Raw genomic sequence first — 20,865 nt, 5'->3', positions numbered from 1 at the left:
ATACTATATTTCACATTGAAATTTAATTTTGAGGAACTAACCATGTGAGGTAATCGACATGGTGAACAACATTAAGGTTAACTTAGAGACTTGTCTAATCCGATACAAATACGTTTTGATCTGACGAAAAGTTTGAGGTGTCGACATGCAACACATCTGCCTAGTTTGCATGAGAAAAAAAGTCACATAGGTACAACACGGTTGGAGACTATCTAGCTGTCAAGGTGGATCGATAGGGATCGAAATCAAAGAAGAGCATAGATTCAGGATTTGAGATCTTTCGAGTCAAAGAAAAAGATATTCCGGTAGCTTGACACGAAGAATGATAAGATCATTGAGTTCGCTTGTGTTGTAGGCACAGGGGGTAACCCACGAATTGGTTGAATGGTGGAACCAAGGTTTAAACCTGAAAATAAAGAGAACCGATTTTTATGAATTTTTTTGAGTTTTATAATGCAAACAAAAACAATTATGAAAATGAATGAGATGATGATGATAATGATAATAAAACAAGACAAATAAACAAAGGATAGGATGGAATCAAGCTGCTGGTTGTGTTACACTCTCAGCTTGATCAAATGATGGTTGAAGTGGAATGAGATGGAGCTTTGCTTGCTGGTTGTGTAACTCTCTCAAGCTTGGCCAGTGGTTGGGATGGACGAAATGGATTGATAGACACCACAAAGATCTATGGAAGGGATCTTTGATAAGCCTGGTTGCTCTGGAGCTGTTTTTCACACACTCAAAAGACTTAGCAATAGTTTTGAGAAACTAAAAAAACTGTATTTTCATTCATAAAAGTTCAAGGGTAGTTTACAAAGACAAACTAATTGAGCTTTATAGGCTCGACTACTGGGACTCTCTAACAGTCATAAAATAACATAAGGAAAGAAATAAAATCGAAATAATAAACTTGGAAGCAAAGGAATTGATGGCTCCATGAAAACTAGCCGTTGGAGGCTTTATGATGAGAATCTTGGCCAAATGAATGTAGATGGTGTTCTCCTTGTATCTGGACGGTTTGAGGGGATAACTAAGCTTCCTAAGAACCTTCTTGATGGTTTGGAATGTGCTGAGGTCGTGCCTAATCTGAAGGAAAAAGAGCTGTTGGACATTAATGTCGGTTTGCTCCAAATAAGGCAGGTTTGAGTAAATGAGGATCGTCCTGATCCAATGTTGGCTGGTGCATTGTATAAACTTGTAGAACTCTTCTGGATCTCTGGATAGACTTCCTGAATGTATAGATTGATCTCCTGGTCGCCAATTTCTGGTTTGAAGCTGATTGAACCGGCTAGCTTTCAATTGAAGCAAGTGTAGAACTGGTTTGGCCGGTTTTGGAGATTGGATCATAACATCATAATTCCGTGGTCATTTCTCCTGATAATGGGCTTTCTGGAAACCTGAGAGATCCCTCTTGAATCCTATGATGGGATTTGGTTCAGGCCGCTCCTTCCTTGGACTGGAATCTCCTTCTAAAGTTGGGTACTCACAGATGGACAGGCTAGAAAACCTCTTACTTGTAAATTTTATAACCTCTTGCTCCGTGAATAGTTTGGCTCTATTCCAATTGGGCTGGACTCCTTCTTGAGTGTAGAATCCAATAAAATTGGTTTCATGTTGAAATTCCTTTTGGTTGTAGAGATATACGCCTTGGACGGAACCTCGTCGCTGGTACCTCCTAGATGGTCGGTTTGGAAGGTTTGGTGAGACTCTGGTTGAACCACGGATTTAAGGGCTACAACAGCTTGGAGCCAAAAGGTCACAGATTCGCCGTGATCCACGGTAACTTACCGAGACCAGATGTCAGTTTCTACTCAATGCGGACCCCTGGAAGAGTTTTAAAGCTAGTTACTCTCAAAGCCAAGCAAGCCAATGCCCTCTTCTGGTCTCCCACTGGCAAACACATGATCATAGCTGATGGGTTATGCTTATGAATATGGCAACTGCTGACAACTTCATGGCCACAGATATCAAGTGGGATCCAACTGGAAGGTATACCTACCTTAAACATCACTCCTTAAGATATAACTATGTTTCTCAGTTTTTTTAATTTTTGTTTCTTTTTTCAAGTACGTTGCAACTGTAGTGACATCATCGGTGATGGAGGATGGGTTTTACATTTGGTCCTTGATGGGAAGTTGCTTTACTGAACACTCAAGGAACAAGTCTTTCAGGTATAATTCATAAAACTATTATTACTTGCAATGCAAGTCTGTTTTGGTTTTCAGTTTGCTTGGCGTCCAAGACCACCGTCTTTGTTGTCAGAGCAAAAGGAAAAAGAGGTGAAAAAAGATCTGCGGCAGTCCATGGAGAGGTACGAGGAAGAAGACGAAGAAGTGTTGGATTTGTTAAGCAGACAAGAGATGGAGAAGAGAAGAGTAATGGAAGAAGAATGGGAGATGTGGATAAACAAGTGGAAACAGCTGCATGAGGAAGAGAAACTCCAAACGCAAAATCTCTTGGTGAGGGAGAAGAAGAGGAAGAAGAGCATTATTATGAGACCATTGAGGAGTTGATGAATGTCTATGAGGAAGTTGTTTCCTTGGAACCATGAGCAAGAATAAAATGTGGTTTTCTCTTTATTCTTGTTTAATTTTTTATTTGAATAAAATTTGGTTGCTTCATATTTGGTAGCACAATATAACAATTTAGAATAGTAATAATCTTTATATGGATTATAACTATATGTTTTTATCTGATGGTATACTACATTGTCTCCAATAAGTTCCTAGCATGTGCAGAATTATACATCACTTATATCATTATTTAGGACCGTTATGCTCATTATGAAACTTGTTGACGAGATGAGATATAACCAAAGTGTATATTTTTAATCAGAGGTTAAATCGATCACCAGATAAAAGATTTGGAACAGTTCTGGTAAATTGGATATTTAGTAAGACTCGGTTTGATACATGAGAACCACAATCTTATGTTGTTATGATATGTGTAAACCATCCAAATTACTGGCTAGTTATTAGTACTAGGGGCATTGCCTCCGCACAAGCGCGGAGTTGTGGACAGAGTTCTTGTTTCATCTCAATATTTGCCAGATCATTGTAGTTGTGAATTTTGTGTTTTGGGTTAATCATTGTTTTTCAAGTTTTTTTTATTGTTATAGAGTTAAAGTTATGATGATGAATTGTGTATGCATTGTTCTCCACTTATGAAAGACTAAACTGTGTTAATAATGTGGTTGATATAGTTTGTGGTGTTGCTTGATGTGTCACTGAGACTTATTATTTGTTTATCTTTTTAATTTTGATTCTTGTACTGTTAAGAGTACATAAATTATATTAAGGTTGTTGAGAGTAATTTTTGTTTCTGAATATTTTTTCTCCAATTTAGTTGTGTAAGTTGTCTGTATTAAGTAATAATTTTTATTATCCTTACTAGGGCAGTTCCCGGGCTACGCCCGGGTTATTTTCTATGAAAATATTAAAATAGAACATTATATTAATTTAATATATTTTTGTTTAAATCATGTTTTAATGTAAAATAGTGTTTGGATTAAAATAATCATTGAATGAAAAAAGTATTATCGATAGCTATTAGAACTTAATGATACAATGTTTATTTTAATTGACATAGGAAGCAGTAATGTAAATTTAAAAACATTTGGTAGATCAGTTTTAATATTTAAGTTTGTTATATATCATATTTAGAAGCAGAGTAAAGTTATTATCATTATTAAGAGCAAATGCTAAAGTCTTAAAACAAAGAAGCAGAAATTATAAATAAAATGGTAGAATTATGGTTAAAAATGATACTAAAGTTTATTTCACATTGAAGCTTAGTGATATTAAATAGTTATTTCTTTGTTTATGTTTATAAATTCGTAAACAGGTGATACAGATTGTATGTAATCAACATTTTTTTGACATTTCTTTTGTTTTAAAGCCCATCAATATATCACTGGGATTTATGCTCTGCTATTCCCTCTTGTCCGTCAAGATTGAACCTCCAAAGAGTTAACAAAATATACCCATATTATATTAAATATGACCATGTTACATATATACATTAGAATTTATTATAAAAATTTAAAACTATTTATATTAAATGTTTATCTGTATTACAATCAGCTGTAAAAGAATTGATATCAATAGGTTGAATGATTTCGAGTTTCTTCCTCCATCTTCTTACCAGGAATGCATATGCCTTCACGTCCACAACGAACAGAGAATTTATCCCGCTCCAAAGGGACACCCCGGAAAGATAAGAGCTCTTCAGTCCCAGACTTGTGACCGTTCCATAATGTTTGACCTGAGTAACAGTTCCAGTCTTCAAGGTCAAATGATGGTTTGGAGCTTTCAGTTTTTACGGGTCCAGTAACTGGTGCAGTGTTCGGCGCCGGCAGAGCTAACATGGAGTAGCTTCTAAAATGGACGAATGAGAAGAGCTGAGATCCTGAGCCAGAAGAGAGTAATGGCTTGTGTGCACTGCTGTAAGACATGAAACCAAAACGCTTAAGCTACACAAAAAAGAACAACTTGAGCCATGAAACCACAACACTTGAGCTCATTAGCCACACCCACATTCAAAAAGAAAGACCTTTACCTTCCACAAACACATACGTACAGAAACTATAAACACGGCGCCGGCAGAGCTAACATGGAGTAGCTTCTAAAATGGACGAATGAGAAGAGCTGAGATCCTGAGCCAGAAGAGAGTAATGGCTTGTGTGCACTGCTGCTGATATCTGGGGTAGAGCTTATAGGAGGTAACGGGGTTGCTGAGAAATAGTGTTATCCAACGGTATCAACCACTTCAAAAGGTTCCCATATGGATCATTGTGTTCATGATCAGAAAGTTGGTCCATGTCTTGATGCTTCTCAAACTGCAGTATCTCAATGATTGGTTCTTTGGGACAGTCAGCGATATAAACTTGTAAAGAGACCTTCACCCTTCCAAATAAAGACATTGTGTGAGAATCAGTAGGTTAAAACAACAACTTATAAGAATTACCATCATGTGTCTCCATTGGGTAAGGCACAACATTTTGCCTTACTTCTTGCTGCACCTCCAGCAACATTAAGATCAAACTCTCCTCTATCTAAAAAAGCACTAACACAAGGTCTCTTTTTCCCGCTTTTCCTCTAGCTTTGTATCTCCCAACACAGAGGTTTCTTTGACCAAAGCGGCTCACCAGACTCTGCGATCCTAACAAAGAAATGAGACTTCTGAAACCTGGAAAGGAAGTCTTCATATTCGCCAACCATTTCTCCGATTCCAAATACAATTGCGATATCTTTCCGGCGACTCTTCCCATCTCCAGCCGGTTCACCGCCTCATCCTCGACGCACTCCAACGCCAACCGCATTAACTTCTCCACCACCGTCACCGGAAACGAATCCCCCAACCTCCGATCCATCCACCTCCTCAACCGCCCCCTATGTCACCACCATCTCCGCCGTCAACCACCGCTTTCGCGGTTTCAATCACCAAAGTCCGTTCAAAATCCCCGACAGTTTTCTCATACGTATACTTCAACGGCTCCTCGCCGGAGAGAAGCTCAAGCATCATGACTCCGAAGGCGAACACGTCTGATTCCTGAGTCGCAACCCCCGAAGCCTGAAAATCCGGCGACATGTATCCTTTCACTCCTTCGAATCTAACGGCTTTGGAATCTCTCGATCCGTCTGTTTCCCCGCAGAGCTGCACGGTGCCGAAGTGGCAGAGAAGTGGCAGATCTTGGCGTTGAAATCGGGCTCCGTCACGATCACCGCCGAGCTCTTGATGTGGTTGTGAAGATCTTCAAATGCATGTCTGTCAATATGGTCTCCTTCTTTCCTTCTCCGAATTCCTTAAAGCCGAATATTTATAATATGAGGATCGAGAAAACTGAAAGGATGGAGAGGAAACGGTGAAGACGAAGCGATAGAGGAGAGAGCATCGTGTTATCCGTCTCGGGTTTTTTTTTTCTAATTGTATCGGTAAATTGAAACCGACGAAGCCCAGTAAAACCACATTGAAGCCCATACAAAAGCAACAGTTTAGGAGATCATACGTGTATTATTGAAATGTTTTGATTGGCTGAATAAATTTGTCGACGTGGACACTGTAAAATCACTCTATATCGTGCTTTTAGTATAGGATAGATTATGTTTGTTATATGTTTCTTTATTTTTAAACTTGTTGATTTTACCAGAATTTTAAAACAAATACATGAAGACTTGTAGAAATAACTATAAACTGAGTGACAATTCTGAGTATTTGGGTTTTAATAGGTTTTAAACAAATTTATGTATTTTTTATAAGAAGACAATAGCATTAGTCTCTTGACATTGGGCATGTAAGTTATTTTCATACGACAAGAGGACTGAGCCGGTGGAGATGTGGTTGTCGCCTTTGTGTCTGTCTGGATTGTCTCTTGTATCTCTTGGTGTAGTTGTGTTTGTTTCTCTTTTATTTGATAGGTAATATGTAAACAAAAATTACTGCTAGTTGTATTTATCAGAGTTCGTAACTTACTTTGCTTTTTTTGTTTAGGTATTTCACTGATCTTGGTTATCGTTTTTGTCTTCTTCGTAAGCATTTGTGAAAGTAAGTTTGTAAATTGTTAAATAGCTGGCCGTGTAGTTTGTATTTGTTTAGCTGACTCGATGTATGTGTCGTTGAGTTTTAGTTGAGGTGATTGGTTTGGTATATTTGTTTTAAAGTTTATTTGTAAGATTAGACAAAAAAAAGAGGTTATCATTAATGATTCGTTTTTTTTTTGTGATTTTAGTTTTTGATGTTTTGATTGTTTGGTTTATTGTGGTTTCTTTTAAGCTGTAAAATAAAGGTTTGTGTAAAATTAGTTTGATAAGTAAGGGAGATAAATAGACGACCACATATCTTAGGTAGGAAATATTTTTGATTATTGATGTTAGCACAATATAGACAGTAATATAAAGAGAATTTTGTGTTGATTGTTTCTCATAGATCAATGGGAAACGGATAACGACTCGAGTTGTTTCTTTGGTGAGATCAGAGCCCTGGACAGAACGGATTTGCCCAACCACATCTGCGAATTTAAATATCAGTTATGATATCGAAACATAATATAAACTCAGATGCAATATGATAATATACATGGGAGTTCTGAGTTTGTGTTCGCAATCACTTGGAGATTGTCGAACAGTCTAATCATGACGGGAGATTGATCTCAAGAGCACTCGTGATGACTTCATCAATAATAGTTGGTGGGATGAAACAAATAATGAATGGATGATCAGTTATCTTGTACATGCTTGAGCACCTAGCAACCTCAAAATGATCGACTTACACAATGGAACCGGCTTTCAAAGATGGATTGTAATGATTAGCCCGTCCGACGGGAATAAAACCATGAATCATAAAATCTGCAAATAATATTATTCAACAAAGAATCAGAAAATCAATTAAATACAATTATGTTAAATGTGTTATAGATCAAAGATTAACTTACATTTTAATCAAGGAAGAGAACTGTGATTCCCATAAATTCATCAAGGAAGAGACCCGTGATTTCCATAAACTCACTGTCTTTCTTGAAGTTCAGGAAATCCTAGAAGCAGAGGAGGCCAGAGGCCATACTCTAACTACTACAACCAAGACGGAGAGACTCGAAGATTGAGTGACGGGCGCCGGGGACGCCGGTAGGCTTGGGCATTCGGGGTCCCAATCGGGTTTCGGTTTTGTCCAATCAGGTCTTTGTTTTTCGGGTTTATCAAAATCAGCCACATTCGGATTATATAAAAATTCGGTTCGGGATTGGTTCGGGTTTTATCGGGTTCGGATCGGGGTTAGTAAATCTTCAAAGAACCGGAACAACCCGGTGTACTTTCGGGTTTTGGGTTCCAACCGGTTCTTCGGTTTTAAAGTACTTGATTTATACATATTTTGTAACCAAAACATAAGTAAAATCGGTTCTTCGGGTTTAAAGTACTTGATTTGTACCTATTTTGTAACTAAAACATAAGTAAAATCGATTCAGAAATAAGAAAAAAACATCAAACATGATCATTCAAAGTCAAACGAAAGGTATACGTTGTTATTGATAGAAAGAAAACCAATAAATGAAATCATAAAACGAAAAATTAAGTTCTCATGAAATGAAAAAAATTATTCAATGAAAATAAAACCAAAATCTAAAAATTTCAAGCCTCAACCGCCACTTTCAACCATCAATCTTCATGTAGTAGATAGTTATTGTAGATGTTTAATAATATCTTAGTGTATTTTGGCTACATATCGGGAATTGAGATCATGTTTGGTACAAGTTCTTTTTGGTATTTTGAACGTTTCGGGTTTTATCAGATATCCATTTAATTTCGAGTTCGGTTCGGATAATACCCATAACCCGAAATATCATAAAACAAGATCCATTCGGTATTTAGGTCGGGTTCGGATTGGTTCGGATTTATTTTTATCGGATCGGGTTCAGTTTATTTGCCTAGCCCTAGACGCCGGTTTGAAGAACTGGAGAGGTAGAGAGAGAATTTTTCTAGAAAATGGTTAAAGCTAAGAGGAATCAATCAGTTTTGTGGAGATGCAGATTGGGTTCATAAAAGATGAGAACCATATATATAGGACTTACAGAGGGGTTACAAATCAAGAACATTTATGATCAAACGATTTAAGATGGAGAGATGAAGATTTCACCAGTGAAAAAATAGATTACAAACAGACACAAAACACAACTTTGTAACTCAAACTTGTCTAGACAATGATGAAAAGAATCATAACTCATGTTAAACGACGACAGTTTATAATATGTGAAAACTATAATTGTTGCAAACTTGAGGCTTGTTTTCATATAATGTGATGAATCTCATTTAAAAATAAAACCCATAATACAGTTATAGACCCGGTCCTCAGAGGAAGCCAAAGAAATCAAGGGATTCCGATATTCATAAATATATATTAATAGTTTCGACCATCAATATATAAAATATAATTTAGTTTAGTGGTATAAATGTTCGTGTTTATATCTTAATAATTCGGATTCGAACTATAGACTTGATACTTTTTCTCACTTTTTAAAAATGAGGTATACAAAATGCTGATGTGGCAAAGTACCTCATTATAATGTTGATTTATCACGTTTGCTTATGTTTTTTTTTTTGAACTGCACGTTTGCTTATGTTTTAGAAAATTTTACATTCACACATACTTTTTCCTTCTTCCATATCATCTAGACATACTCTATACATGTGGAGTACTTTACTGTACTCAAATGACTGAACTACCCTAAAACCATGACTACTCTAGTTAACTCTTCTTACCATAGTTAAATTTATTATTTTTTACACACAACCCAATTTACTTCTTTACCAAATTTTATTTTCTCCTCTCTCTCTCTCTCGTCTCCTGCTTTTCACCAACTCTAATTGTCGCTGATTTTCTTTCCCCGCCACATCTCTACATCGACGGTTTAACCCGCCGAGATCCTCTCAGATCTCCGTTTACTCAACACAATCCTCTCAGACAATCTCAAATTACTATATCCTTTAAAAAACCATAAATGTCGTTGATTAATCTCTCCTTGCCGTAGCTCTAGTTTCATCCCGTCTTGTTCGCCGATTCTCCGTCGATACGAAGTTAGAAGAAGTACATGTATAAAATGGTGATGTTATAACGGAAGGTGATGGCGTGACTAATTGGTGGTGGTGGCGTGACAAATCATTGATCTCGTCGTTGCCGGTGGCAGAGCGTGAAGGAGGAGCAGAAAAGCTTGATGGTGGAGGACGAGACAAGACGTGGTCAAGCTGGACTGGTGGTGCTGTTAGACAAAGAAGTGCAAAAACCTATACCTATGACCACACCAACTTTGACCATAATATACCTACTTTACCGCTTAAAGCATCGTTGGACTGGTGGTGCTGTTAGACAAAGAAGTCGCCGGAGTGACCACACCAACTTTGACCATAACCAAAAAATGTGCAAAAACCTATCCCTATGACCACACCGACTTTGATCATAATAAACCTACTTTACCGCTTAAAGCATCGTTGTACTGCTTTCAACGAGAACTGTCCGATTTTTTCCTAAAATATATTCATCTAACGGCTAGCAAATAATATGCATGTTTCATGTACTACCAATTTTTGCCCATTTAATTGGGACCAGCCCATGTAACGACAATCTCCAAGAAAGTTGCTTAACCTCTTTAGACTTAACCAAGGTTAAAAAATTGTCCATCAAAAGGGTTTTTTGGGGAGTAAAAGAGTTAAACTAAGGAAAAAAGTACACCTCATTCACAAAGTATGTGAACATGCAAGAAACAATAGGAAAGTACTCCTGGACGTAAAAGTCTCTATGTTTTACATGGTAATATACATCCAAAGCGTTTTTGCATATAAATTACATAGCTATCCAAAACTCTGATTAAGTCGTACAAAGTTCAAACTTGAAAGAAAAGTATTAACGTACAAAAATATATAAACGTAAAACTAAAGCAATAAATGAAAGAAAATCTTAATGGAAGAGAACTGTTTGGAACTTTCTTTAGTCGACGGACGCGGCTACTCGGTGCATCGAATGAGCGGGTGTCAAAATGTCAAAAACAGAATCTATTCCTTTTGCTATAATTAACTCACAACAGTACATAATGTGACACGTCTTAACATATCTGCTAACTATTTGACACACAGAATAGCTAAAGGCCTAAAACCAGATACGCAACACAGAATGATCTGCTAGCTAGTTTTTTATTGTATTAAATTAGCTAGTTTACCATCTTGGTTTTTGAAAATAATTGGAGGATATCATTCTTTTTAACACTTGGAGGATATCATTTTATGTAAAATAAATTTAGAACAAAGTTTACGTTTGTAAAAGAACTGTTCATCCTCAATTACTTAGCCTGTATTTTCACTCAAATGTATTTTTAATTGTTAAATAATTAAATATATACTTAAACATTAGGTTTTTATGAAATTTAAAAGGTGTCAACCTACTAGAATACCAATTGCCGATACAAAAAAGGAGAAAAAAAGAGTCCAAAGGACCATCTCAACCATATAAAAACATTTTCTGAAAGCTTCTAATTATGTTTAGATAATGTTTTTGTTTTTGAGTTTTTTTTCTTACGCTTAATACATTCTTCAAACGTTTTAAAAAAAAAATAATATAATTCTTTTAAAACATAAACTGTGTCTCAAATTTTGGAAGTATATCAACCCAAGTGTAGGGAATTGGTTGAACGATCGAATCCTAAATACATGGATGTACACGCATGTACACGTATGAAACCACATTTACAGTCTTTTCTGTAGGTAAAGTGATCAAATCTTTCCTCAAATTTACAAAAATTTAAATGAAGGATTTAGTATAACAAAATATAAAAACATTACAAAATAAGTAAAACCCCAAAATCTTGTCCTATAGTAAAATTTACATTCTTAGGAATCACAACAAGGAAAATTTCTCTAGAAAACTCTCATAAACAAGAAGAAGAAACAAAAAAGAAATTAATTAAAGCTTAGTGACTTGTTGTTGGTTCTCCTGTATCTTTCACCTTCTCTTCACCTTCTCCCATCTGCTTCTCCTCTTCAGCAACAACATTATCCTCCTGAGAAATTACCATTTTACCCTCATGAACACCGCACGTACACTTTTTCACCGTCGGCGTCGCGAGAAACCTTGGCAAATTTTCTCCGGCCATAATGACTAGAAACTTCTCCTCGTACGCTCCGCTCGCCACCTTGTCCCCAGACCGACTCTCTTTCTCTTCGTCCACTTCCCCACCGTTCCGACCACCTTCTTCGCCGGAATGGCGCCAGTAAGAGCATGCGAGGATGAGAAGAGAAAAGGCTATGAGTCCAAGCATCGCCGCTAAACCGCCGAAGAGATAAGGAACCGGTGAGTGCCACGGCGACTGCGGTACCGTACCGTGATTCACGGAAGCTGAAGACGATCCTGACGTTGCGTGCATCGCCACATCTTCTGAATTCGATCTGACGCTCAACAGTCTCATTTTTTCTTTAGACAATTTCTTTTTGATAATTCTCTCAACTTCTTTTTTTTTTGTTAACTTTCTCACTTAACTTGTAAAGAGGAAAGCTGAGTATGAAACAATGGGGAGGGTAATGAGAGGTATTTATATATTCAAAAAAAAAAAAAAAAAATGAGAGGTATTTATATTATGGGTATACTCAACTTGGGGACAAAGAAATAGACGATTATATTTAATTAAATTGTAAAAAATTAATGATTCAGTCCTCTTTTTTTTTCTTTTTTAGCCATAGTGCTAAATTTATTTCATAACACCCCCAAAATATTCGACAAAAAAGCACCCCAACAATATTTCACAGTTTTTTTACCTTGCATGGTAATTTTACGAAGGTGGCAACAATCAAGATCGAAGTTCACGATGCTTCTAGACGACATCATTAATTAAGTCTTGAAAAGTTTAAATACCTAGTTAACCATATTTAACCCGTGAGGTATAATTATTTTACGCATAATGGTTTACGTTACTGTTACTATTATGCCACAACCCAATTTCAATAACAAAAAAAAAACGGCTGAATATGATTTTCATTAGTAAGATATTTCAAGAAAAAAAAGAAACGTATGATTTTCATTACTTTTGCAAAAAAATATTTTCATTAGTAACAAGATATTTAAATAATAAATTAAAATGATGAATAACCTTGCATATACCAATATATGTATAACTTACTATATGTGGGACATGTGTTGCGCCAACTAAACCTCTGATTGGGGGATGCTGATTAACATATAATAGTGACAGATAAAAAAGGAATGGTGTCATGATTCATGGTTCCAATTCATGTATCAACATAACTGGACACTTAACCACTTTCCTTTTAAGATTAAACTAAAATATAGTGATTTGAGAATTGAGATACACATATTCCGTACAGTTATATCTGCTCACACTGAAATTTCAATATATTTATATAATATTATAATGTAGTTTATCCAGGACAGTGAAATAGCACATTAGATTTGAGGTCTAGTGGAATATGACTATGTTGCACGATAATAAGAGCGAACAAAGATGATTTGAGAGAGAGATAGATAGATTGTGGGTTAAAGTGACAACAATCTCAAATTATTTTTCTTCCTCATTTCCAAAAATTTCAATTGGCTTTGGTGTTTTGATTTGACAAATATATTAGTCTCTCTAGCTAGGCTACATGATGATTCTTTTTTGTACATCATGAGATATGGATAAGATCAGAACTTGAGATCCTCATGTTCTTTATGTGGTAAGACACCGTTCTTATGATACACTTTAAGATTGTTATTTCTAATTCGATATGATGTCCGATTCACCATAGTTGCATGTATATATATTTTTGTAATGTAGGAAATGTCTATTGCGGGTGTAGTATTGATATGTTAATTCAACTTATTATATGATTGTTAGTTGATTTAGCTACTTTATTTTCCTGTAGAGCAGTTATCCAATATACACGGTGAATTGAAAAATATGGCTTTCGTTCTTCATTAGTTTACCTTTAACTAAATTGTTTGCCTTTTTACTATTTTTTGTCTCACAAACTTCTTCACTTCATGTTTCTCCACCACCAACTTTTCCTTTTAAAAATGTAAGTTTTCTTTCTTATGCTTTGCATTTAAGTTTTTAACCATCTTCTATAAAAAGAAGAAAAAGCAAATATATAAAATAATAAAATCTTCTTATATGATCATATATGTGTGTCGTTTTGATTTTTATTAATGGCGTCTACAAAACAGATTTAAAATTTACCATGATTTTGAGTGTTTATTTATTCTCTAAAGATTCAAAGTTTCTTACTGAGTTTAAAGAACTTTACCAGAACTATCAATAAAAGCATCAAGGGATAAGAGATTAAGAGGGCCATATAATTCATTCGTATTCCTTTACTCATTATTATACATGAGAAAATAATATTGTATTATTTCTTTGTGCCCTACATTTCATCAGCTTCCACTTGCACCTTTTAGCGGTAGAAGGTAGTACGTTTTGTTCTGCACGGACAATCACCGCTCATCGTTACTTATCTTCATTACCCTCGTACGTGCATACAATAAAAGAATCTGAATGAAATGAACAAAGTTCAAATCGTTGTTAAAATGAACATGTATATACCTAGGAAACGAATCGAAGATGATGTTAGATATTGTGGTAATTGAGGTGTTACAAACCATTTGAAATTGTGATTTTTCATATGGAACATACGAGACTTCACTAATAGAACGCAAATATAGTGATGGCTAAAAAGGATTCCCAGGACAAGATTATCAAAAGTACGACATAACATCGTGAAACCTGTGGGCTGTGACTCTGATAATATTTAAGCAATATCCATTTCGTATGTTTTTCTTGCTTTACCCAAAGGCAAGTTTCGTATGAGGCAAGGCCACTTGGATTCTAAATACTCCACAAATTTTTATTTTATATATAAAATATAGCATGCCAGCTTTTTCTTAAAACAAATCTGCAGTATTTAATTGTAATTGCCATGGATAATCAGATTCCACTTTTGTACTTGAACGGCCATTTGTTTTTAATGATCGAAAGTATATTTCAATTATAAAAGAAATTGTTGGCGAAAGGACCAATCACCAAAGAAATCTCCTGTCAGATTACATCCACAAAAAAATACAATTACTACAGTTTCGCTGTTATAATATTCCAACTTTATACTATTATTAAGTTAGTTAATTGAGGATTAGAGAGAAAGATATAGTATTAAATTCGAAGGGAAACACACAATTATTTAAATAAGCAGATGAACATATTCCCAACTTGAGTTTTAGTGGTGTTTGGTGACGTACAAACTTCTCTTCTTCTAGATAAGGAACTATGGCACTACAAATTTTTAAAGTACTAATGCACTATAAATTTAATAAAGACGGATTAAAGAGTAAGTCCAAAGTCGTAACCCTACAACAACACATGAGCTACGCCTTTTGAATTAACTAATATTATACAAAGGTTAATTACTTGATTTGATCTTAGTGTCATAAGAGTCTGAAATTAATAATCCATCGATCTAAAAACTATTTAATAAAAAAAAGAAACAAATCCGTCAAGCAGAATAGACCTCGAACAATTTACTAACCTACAAATTCCATATTTCAGTTTGACGTTTACACAATAGTGTATCATACTTTTCATGCAAGCAAATTAATTTCTGAAAACTAGTTTTCTAGGAAATTCAAACAAGATCTATCAAAATGTAAAAAGCTCCCACGCCAACATGTTAGATTTGCAATCGGATGATTATATTTAGCTTTCTTAAACTGCAGTTTTTCATGGCCGGTTTATCAGGATTGATAGAAAAAATCCAAATTCATTTTTTACCATTTTAGATTTTAAGTACTTGTTTTTGATTCAAATATATTTTTTCCTGGTCGTTTTAATTTTTTCACGTTGCTGGCGGTAAACAATATTAAAGGATAGTCACTAACTTATTACTATTAATTAAGATATAACTAACGTGAGGAATACAATGATGATCATGATCACATTCGCTATAGTGGATATTCGATTAGGATCATAAGATCACATTACTTCGTTTGCAGTGCTCATTCGCCTCGTCTGAATTAATAGATTTGATAGGGCACCATGTTTTGCCTCTCCCTGATTTGATTTTTATTATTATTTAAACAATCCTTTTTAGATTCGCAATTCGAAAATAATGTATTTATTTGGTAGGCCATGGGACACCATATTTCTTCTCAGAAGGTAAACAAATATCATCTTTAGTAGCCATTGTTATTACAACTTTAACTGCGGAAGCAACGAGTGCATGTACTCTGTGTTAAAAAAACATGTGAATTTTAAACATTACCAAACTACATAAACATATGGTTTGTTACATAGACACACTGAGGTTATTGTTAGTCACATATAGAAATTGGTATTCGTAAACTATCAAAGATCCAAAAATTTGCTAAAATTGCTAAAGGGTATTAGTAAAGCAGCTCTCCTGTAATGTAAATGCCAAATAGCTTATTATTTTTGCTACTAGTTTGCATGCTACATCATTTTCAACAATTGTTCTGTACTTGTAGTAAAAAGTATTGTATTTTCAACAATCATTCTGTACTTGTAGTAAATTGAAATATCATATGTCATATTAGTTCTGCAAGGGACATTGGATGCTTACCCTCACATTTTTTTTTTCCTTTTAGTGAAATGAAGCATGGACATATCTTTTCTTTTTTTTTTTAGCATGGACCTTAGTGAGGTCTTTTTATATACTTCTACAGTTTTTGTTTTCTTTCTATCTAGCAAGTTACAAAGACTATGAGTTGACAAAAGATACAACAAAAGTGTTTTTGTAGAATTGTAGATGGTGGATGGGAGTGCTTTCCTTGTCATATTCTTTGTCTCCCAACCAATAAAGAATTTCATTATGCAAATTGAAGAACACAAAGTCACAATCCAAGCTTTTTCTTGATTGACATTTTCTTGTCGATATTCTATATATTTATATATTTTATGTTATTTGAAAATCGATTTGATGGGTAGATTTTTTTTAAAAAGAAAACAAATGGATACATAGTTATGCATCCTCCTAGGAATATAATCATGCAACTATCATGGAGACTTTGATTGGGCCTAATATTTTTATTTAGGCCCATTAGCCCATATCAAGAGACTCTTCTCCACTGTTAAAAGTTTCAACCGGTGGAGATGGCGTCTAAGAGCATCTCCGATGTAAAATTCCATTTTTTTCTCTAAAATGGAGTAAAAGTAAAAATTGAGTAAAATTGCTCCAACCCTACTCTATTTCCCACTCCATAATGGAGTGATGAACAAACAAAAAATATTTTACTCCATTTATGGAGTAAATTTCATTATGGAGTGAGATATGGAGTTGGGTTGGAGCATTCCTTACTCAATATTCACTTTTACTCGATTTTTTGGAGATGCCCTAAGTTTCTCCGCCGTAGCATTAGTTACCTCCTCTCAGCTCAATTATCTATTTTTTTTGACGTTACATCTTAGTTTCGCTCACTTTGTATATTCTTATATATCTCTTCAGTTCATTTCTTTCAGCTCACTTGAAGAAATTTTGAGATATTTGGCTGGCAATGATGATTCTTAATCCGATATTTAAGCAAGTTCAGAGGTTCTTTGTTAACGTTCTGGAAACTTTTTTACTTAAAAGGTGGGAAACTTGGGGCTTAAGTACTCTGTTTGTGGGGGAGATGAATAACGGCCAAGCCAACTGTCTTGAGAGTCAAGCATGAAGATGATGCTGCTCTTACAGAGTTCCTTGCTCTCTGATGGATAATACTCCTACTGACTACTGTAAACTTCCTTTTTCACTGTTTAAAACACTTTACTGGTTGTTTGATGCTGATCACTTTCCTGATGATCTAGTGGAGCACTACTTGGCTAAGAGTGGGTTTCAGTGCCCTGACGAAGGACTTGTAGGTATTCAAGTTGTAACTAAAGAGCAGATCAGGAGCTATTGTCGTGTTGGGTTACTAGCAGTTCAATCGAATTGTCTTGGATAGAGTCATTTAGGTTTGCCACTTATAGTTGATTGAGGTTTAGTTGTGGAATATAATAACTCTGCCATGTTTGGACTGTATGTGAACATCAGATTGTATGTAATGGAAGACCTTTCAAAAGATTTTGCGTGAGGTAAATACTTTTTCTTCTCTAAGTTCATGTTTCTAGTGTGGCATTGACCCACACCAGCGTTCCAGAGTATGTGTAGAAAATATATATGCTTCTTGTTTCTAGTTAAGCTACTAATGAGGTGTAGTCTGACCGTTATTCTTACTACACAAATGGCATAGAACTGAATCAATGAATAGTGGTGTAGGTAGATATGTAAGTTTTTTTTTCCATCTCATCTCGTCTACTAGTGTAAAGCTAACCAATGAATAAACTCGGTTTGACAGTATGGTGTGAACGTGAAGCATCCAGAATATTTCGCTGATAGCCCCTCGACTGGAATGGATCCTGCGCCAAGGGAGGAATAGAAACCAGCAAGTCTTGACGACCTTCGCCTAGTAAGGATGATCATGTGTTTCAGTTAAAAGCAAAACTCAAATTCTCTTCCTGTTTGTCAATTACAGTTAGATCCTTTTGTTGTGTGTATCTTGACTTGTGTCCCTCTGATAATAAGATTTGTCAGTTCATTAAGGGACGGTTCTTTTAATGGCACCAGACCAGTGTTTGTTCTTAACCCAAAAAGATACAGAGAAAGCAACAAAGTTATACAGTTTTTTACTATTCAAGCACGTTGCCTCTTTTTTTTTTTTTTGAAACACATACTTCATTAATAAGAAAAAGATCAGTTGGGAGCAATAAAGGCATCACCAACCACCATGGTTCCAGATACAGCTAGTGCATCTTTAGCCAACTGGTCTGCTACAACATTCCTCTCTCGAGGAATCCAAGAGAAAGAAACAGAAATAAAAGCTGAAGCAAAAGAGTGAACATCAGCCAAAATTCCATAAAGTTCAGTAACGAAGACTTTAGTCTTGACTGCTTTGATGAGCTGCGCCGAGTCAGATTCAAAGACCACCGTCTTCAGTCCGAGAGTTACGCAAGAACGGACTGCCTCTCGAAGGGCTAATCCTTCCGCTGCAAGCGGTGAGCCAACAAGCTTAATTGGTAACTTAAAGGAGCGAGTGCCACTGTCTGAGATGATGGTCCATCCCAGCCCGGCGTCTTGGGTGTGCGCAGACCAAGCTGCATCGGTTCGGATTACCACTGCTCCGGGAGTCGTCATGTCCGACAGAGGAGGGTGACGCAGGCTCACAGTTTGTTCTGTCCTCATCTCCATAGCCCATTCCCTAGCTAGCTTTATGGCCGAGGATAGCGTGTCTTCTGGGGAGGCAGAGTAACCCTCAAACACAAATTTGTTTCTAGCTTTCCAAAGCGACCAAACTATCCAAGGGGCCAAAGACCCGCTCGTGATTCCGGAAGGAGGTAGGCATGTACGAACACATAGAGCATCCCAGCTAGACATTAAATCTATTATTCCGCTAGTATCCATGTCACTAGAGTAGGGGGCAAGCTGCCACACCCGTTGAGCAAAATAACAATGGAACATAAGATGAGTAATAGATTCTGAGCAGCCGCATCGCTTACAGAGAGGGTCAGCTGGAACGTGCCTTTCCACCAGTCTTTCACCAACCGGGAGAGCTCCTTTAAGTAGTTTCCACGAGAATATTTTCACCTTAGGCGCACAAGGCAGATTCCATACGCTTTTCTTCCACTTGAAGCTCTCTGCGTTAGGCGGCAAGTTCCTTCTATCCTCATCGTTTACAGCAATGTAGTATCCGGATTTTGTAGAATACTCACCTGATTTGGTGCCTAGCCACACAAGCTTGTCAGGACTCCCCGTTAGGCTTGGTTTAATTAGCAGAATTTTCTCTTCAAAATCTGGTAGGATGCGTTTGATTTTTGCGACATCCCATTCCCCTGTGACAGGGAGCAAAAACTCCGACACAGAGAGGTCAAGGTGTTGCAAGTTCGGAGGTCCCATCGGTCTCTGCTGAGTGGTGAGAGCCAGCCAAGGATCGTTCCAGACACTGATGCTTTTTCCATCTCCCACAATCCATCCTAGGTTCTGAACCAGGAGGTCTCTTCCCAACAAAACGCTTCTCCACCCGTGTGAGATCGCCGAAGTTTCCGTAGCCTGTAGAATGTTGTTATTTTCCGGGCAGTACTTACCAAAAAGCACCCTTCCTAGGAGGCTATGCGGGTTCTGAAGAAGCCTCCAGCTAATTTTTGCTAAAAGAGAGACGTTAAAGTTCTGGACATCCCAGAGTCCTAGACCTCCAAGGGATTTTGGCTTGGCCATGCTGTCCCAAGAGATCCAGGCCATGCTTCTCGAATTCTCATTATGGTCCCACCAGTACCGGGTCAGTGCCGATTGGATTCGTTTACAGAGCGAGACCGGTAGACTGAAGCAAGTCATAGGGTAAGATGGAATGGCTGATAGTACACTTTGCAGCATGACGAGTTTACCGGCAGTGGAGAGGAATTTGTTGGTCCATCCCCGCGCTTTCTGTTTGATCCGATCAACAATTGAGGAGAAGAGGTCCTTCTTGCGCCTGCCGAAGTGTTCGGGAAGGCCTAGATATTTCCCCGCACCACCTTCTTTATGGATCTGCAGGGCCTCTTTGACCATTAGTTTCAGCGACGACGGCGCTTTCCGGGAAAAGGAGATGGCGGATTTATCCTTGTTTATTGACTGCCCCGATGCCTTCTCGTATTTGTTCAGTATGGTCTTGAGGGTTGCACAATTCTCCTTATCAGCTTGGAGGAAGAACATTGTATCATCCGCAAAGAATAGGTGAGTTAGCCGAGGACTGCCTCTAGCCACTCTTAGGCCCTGGAGTAGGCCATTTCCTTGTGCTCGGTTACATAATCCCGAGAGAACCTCACTACACATGATGAATATGTAGGGAGAGAGAGGGTCGCCTTGGCGGATTCCTCTACTCGGTACTACCTTCCCTCTAGGCAAGCCGTTAATGAGGAAGGAGTATGTAACTGAATTGATACAATGCATTATGCAATTTATCAAATTTTGGTGGAATCCCAACCGGTTTAGAACTAGCGCGATAAATTCCCATTCGAGACGGTCATAGGCCTTGCTCATATCCGTCTTAACTGCCATGGCGCAACGCTGTTCAGCCTTTGAAGTTTTGAGGTAGTGGAGAACCTCGTGGGTGATAAGGACATTGTCTCCTATGGCCCGACCCGGGACAAAGGCTGATTGGTTCTCCGAGATCAGTTTCTCCATCAGCGGTTGGAGTCTTCTGGTGAGGATCTTGGAGTAGATCTTATAGTACACATTGCACAGCGCGATCGGTCGGTAATCAGACACCTTTTGAGGGTGGGTGATCTTCGGAATGAGGCGTATGTGGGTGTCATTTATATTATCCGGCAGAGGCGCACCC

General features: G+C 37.0%; 3 protein-coding genes across 6 annotated transcripts; 1 reads left to right on the top strand and 2 right to left on the bottom strand.

Moving 5' to 3' along the window:
* The first annotated feature begins 1,936 nt into the window (after positions 1-1,936).
* LOC106423323 (eukaryotic translation initiation factor 3 subunit B-like) lies at positions 1,937-2,516 on the top strand. The gene is made up of 3 exons (XM_048777100.1): positions 1,937-1,992; positions 2,087-2,111; positions 2,229-2,516. The coding sequence occupies exons 1-3, from the start codon at positions 1,937-1,939 to the stop codon at positions 2,514-2,516; spliced, it is 369 nt and encodes a 122-aa protein (XP_048633057.1).
* Positions 2,517-3,968: 1,452 nt separating this feature from the next.
* LOC106420386 lies at positions 3,969-6,098 on the bottom strand. Of its 4 annotated transcripts, XR_007327482.1 has the most exons (3): positions 4,969-6,023; positions 4,561-4,907; positions 3,969-4,445 (listed from the first exon to the last, which is right to left on the bottom strand). XR_007327482.1 is itself a non-coding variant. In XM_013861226.3 (2 exons), exons 1-2 carry the CDS (start codon positions 4,573-4,575, stop codon positions 4,103-4,105), a joined length of 387 nt encoding a protein of 128 aa, XP_013716680.1. In that variant the 5' UTR covers positions 4,576-6,060; the 3' UTR covers positions 3,969-4,102. The 4 variants fall into 4 exon arrangements, 1 of the variants encoding a protein (XP_013716680.1); XR_001283971.3 differs by having other exon boundaries at positions 4,561-6,098; XR_007327483.1 differs by having other exon boundaries at positions 3,969-4,442; positions 4,561-6,098.
* A 5,179-nt stretch (positions 6,099-11,277) lies between these two features.
* On the bottom strand, positions 11,278-12,066 carry LOC106423347 (protein GLUTAMINE DUMPER 1-like). The gene has a single exon (XM_013864125.3). The coding sequence runs from the start codon at positions 11,942-11,944 to the stop codon at positions 11,450-11,452; it is 495 nt and encodes a 164-aa protein (XP_013719579.2). The 5' UTR covers positions 11,945-12,066; the 3' UTR covers positions 11,278-11,449.
* Positions 12,067-20,865: the final 8,799 nt, after the last annotated feature.

Source organism: Brassica napus, chromosome A3 (assembly GCF_020379485.1).
Source record: "Brassica napus cultivar Da-Ae chromosome A3, Da-Ae, whole genome shotgun sequence".
NCBI lineage: Eukaryota > Viridiplantae > Streptophyta > Magnoliopsida > Brassicales > Brassicaceae > Brassica > Brassica napus.
This window is presented reverse-complemented; position numbering and strand designations above follow the sequence as displayed.